Here is a 3,680-nt window from a genome sequence, read left to right as displayed (position 1 = left end):
GCTGATACAGGTCTTCATAAAACTGAAATACATAAATATTGAAAATATAACTACTATTTTGCCATTTTAAAACAACCTTTGATTTTACCCAAACATTATTTCATCTTATAGATGCCTGAAAATATTCTATCATCAATATGGAAGTTTTGTTGCACTTCTGAACAAGTTTGTCATATTGTTACACTGACAAGGCAGCAAAAATTTGCCATATTACTGCTGACACAAAACATTTTATGTGTCTGTTGTGAACCACATAACACACAAGAACTTAATACTAGAAGCTCCTTGAGTAATCATGTTGAAAGTAATTTGGTGCCTCTCTGCACAGTTTGTGTAACCAGGTATTGGATCAGCTTTGTAATGCTTAGTTCAGTATTATTCGGACAACATTATCTTTTTTTTTTCACTTGAGTGGCAGTTTGCCCTGTTAATAGCACACTGTAGTTAATACTGTTGCTATCTTCTAATAACCCTCCACAGAAATAAAATCGCTGCTGTTATTAACATCCCCAGACAGAAGATTTGCAGGAGTGTGCTGAGGGGAATTTCTCCCGCAGTCACTGTGGAACTGAGGGGGTGAACACGGCTCCTTCGGGTTTGCCGGTAAATGCCAGATCCAGAATTCAGCTAAAAACTAAGGCAGGCACCGGCTGTGTATGGCGTCAGGATGTAAACAGAAAGGTAATAATTTTCTCAGCAGGAGTATGTTGTGTGACACAGCATCCCAGAAGTGACCACGCTGTCTTACACATCCCTCCATTCCCTCAGCACAAAGACCTTAGCTTGTTTTACAAAATAAAAGGAGCAAAAGGTTTTGCCTACTGCATGCAGATATAATTCCAGCATTCAGCATTGCCTTTCATGTAAAATATCTAATTCTATTTATATTCCCTGATTATCTAACAGAATTCACTCTGACCTAAGGGAGAGATTAATTTTTTTACTGGGTATCCTATTGCTGTGTGGCTGAGTGTGGGGAGATGTTGCTTCTCTTCATTTAAAAATTAGAATACAAAATTTTTCCTATTTATAAGTAATTTCAGTTGCGTACTATCTGCTACTCTTTTTGAAGGCAAAGCAAAGCATTGCTTACTACCAGAAATGTACAGTCCAAAAAGGTATTCCTGTTTTATTTTGGAAGCAAAACGGGTTTTAAAATAAACAAAAGTAAATATTCAAATACATTTCATATTGCATGAGGTAGGCGTGCCTCCATACAATATGGATGAAGCAAACCCAGCAGTTAATTTCTTTGAGACACCAAGTATAAAACACAGACACTTCCAGACCTCATCTTGTGTCACACATAACATTGCCTCACCCTTTTGTTATCACTTAAATCCAGCCTACTTTATATTATTAATCTTTTATTTTGCTATATTGATTGTTCAAGTTAGAAAAAAAACAGTAAAAACCTATTGACTTGAGGACCCTGCAAGACTCTGAGTACTGCAGTCTCTGAGGAAAAATCTACATTTATTTTTTGAGAAAAGATGTCATTACCTGCAGATGAATCAATGAAAAAGGATCGTGCAATTAAATAGGACAGTCTGAATTGAAATTTAAAGCTGCAGACCATGATTTTCCTACTCCCAGTGCTTCTTGAAATTGCTCACACGTTTAAAAAAATAGAATTAGCTTTAGATTTATCCCACAATAAATAACATGATAACATACCTTGTGCTAGCAACCTGAATTAAAAAAAAAGAAAAAAAGTAAGAGGCCACCTCAGTGTTTTGAGTTCATGAGATCTTTCAGACACAAAGCCCTAACAGAGTTTCCCAGTGAAAAGGCATCAGGAAGGCTTATCGCTTATGGTAAACTTGGGCTTTAGCTTGACGGACCTTTTCCTCATTGTGCCTTTAGGAGACAATGGCATGGTGTCCATAATGCTCCTGTCCTCCTCCAGCTGCCTAGCAGTACACGAAGGGGTGGGCACTTTCACCGTGTTGCCAAATTTAGAGTAGTCCACAGAGTATCGCCCATCTTCCTCTGCCACGATGGGCACAAACCTTTGGCCCCAGAGGATTTCATCCGCCAGGTAGGAGGTTCTGGCTTGAGTGGTGATGCCAGTGGTCTCCACCACTCCTTCCAAGATGACAATGATCTCCAGGTCCTCATGGTGATGAAGGTTCAAGGGGGAGATGTCGTAGAGGGGGCTGTTCTTGTCTATCACGTGATAGATGATGAGTGGGGAGACGAGGAAGATGCTGTTGCCCCCCACAGGGTTCTCCATCTGGATGTCAATCTGGTTGAGGGGCACCACCTCCCCCTCCAGGCTGGAGGTCTTCTTCACCACCTGCATGCGGATGGTGGCGCTGATGATCATGCTCTTCCGGAGGTCACCCACCCGCAGCATGAAGCAGAGCTTGCCCTCCCGTAGAGCAATGACCGCGTGCTTGCTGAAGATGAGGGTCTCGGCCCGCCGGTGCGCCTGTGAGGTCTTCATGAAGATGCAGCCCAGCATGATGGCATTGATCACCAGCCCCACGATGTTCTGCACGATCAGCACCAGGATCGCAGCTGGGCACTCCTCCGTCACCATGCGTCCCCCAAAGCCAATTGTCACCTGCACCTCGATGGAGAAGAGGAAGGCGGAGGTGAAGGAGTGGATGCTGGTCACGCAGGGCACAAAGCCAGACGGGCCACCTGCCGCCCCCTCTGCGGGGTCACGCTGCAGCCGGGTGCTGTGGTCCAGGTCTCCGTGGGCGAAGGCGATGAGCCACCAGACCATGCCGAAGAGCAGCCAGCTGCAGAGGAAGGACATGGTGAAGATGAGCAGCGTGTGGGGCCACTTGAGGTCCACCAGGGTGGTGAAGACGTCCTGGAGGAAGCGCCCCTGCTCCCGGATGTTTTTATGGGCCACGTTGCAGGCACCGTTCTTGCCCACAAACCGCGCCCGCCGCTCCCGCGCGCGGTACCGGGCATGATCCGGCACATCCTCGGCCAGCCGGGTCAGCACGTACTCCTCGGGGATGATCCCCTTCCTCGACAGCATGGCTGCCCGCCGCCGCTCCGCCGCTCAGCACCGCCCCGTGCAGCCTGCGCTCCGCCGGGGGCGGGAGCGAGGGGTGGGGGAACGGCCGCGCCGCGGGGGCCGAGCGGGCGAACGGCGCCGCCGCAGCCCCCGCCGCACCCGGCCCGGCAGCGCGGCCGCGGCGCTCAGGCGGCGGGGCCCGCGGCGGCCGCCAGACGGCGCCGCCGAGGCCGGGAACGGTCGAGCGTGTGGGGCCGAGTGCGACCGTCCCCGGGCTCGTTGTTGCGGCCCCCGCGGCGCGACCGGCCCCGAGGCGTAACGCCGCCGTGACGGCCGTTGTGCAACGGGCGCAACGGCAGCGGTTCAAAACCGTTGGGTGCCGCTCCTCGGCGTCACCCTTGTGGGAAGGGAAGAGGGGGGCGAGTCCCGGATTGCTCCACGGGGAGCGCTGGGTGCGTTTACCTTTATACCCTTTTTGTGTGTTTTTGTTTGGTTTTGGTTGTTGTTTTTGTTTGGGTTGTTTTTGTTTTTTTGCTTTTTGTTTTTTTTTGTTTGGGATTTCTTTTTTTTTTTTTTTTTTTTTTTTTTTTTGTGTTTTGGGGTTTTTTTTGATGGTTGGTTGGTGTTTTTGTTTTCCCGAGGAAGTGTGCGTGGGGTCGGGCTTTATGCCGGGGAGGTGTGAGCGATCCCCTTTCCCCGGCGC

At 49.0% G+C, this 3,680-nt stretch overlaps 1 protein-coding gene across 1 annotated transcript; it reads right to left on the bottom strand.

Moving 5' to 3' along the window:
* Positions 1-1,448: 1,448 nt before the first annotated feature.
* KCNJ11 (potassium inwardly rectifying channel subfamily J member 11) lies at positions 1,449-2,998 on the bottom strand (the record flags this gene model as incomplete). Its single annotated transcript, XM_080345745.1, has 1 exon — positions 1,449-2,998. One exon carries the CDS (start codon positions 2,996-2,998, stop codon positions 1,796-1,798), a length of 1,203 nt encoding a protein of 400 aa, XP_080201871.1. The 3' UTR covers positions 1,449-1,795.
* Positions 2,999-3,680: the final 682 nt, after the last annotated feature.

This window comes from Nesoenas mayeri (genome assembly GCF_963082525.1).
Source record: "Nesoenas mayeri genome assembly, chromosome: 5".
NCBI lineage: Eukaryota > Metazoa > Chordata > Aves > Columbiformes > Columbidae > Nesoenas > Nesoenas mayeri.
This window is presented reverse-complemented; position numbering and strand designations above follow the sequence as displayed.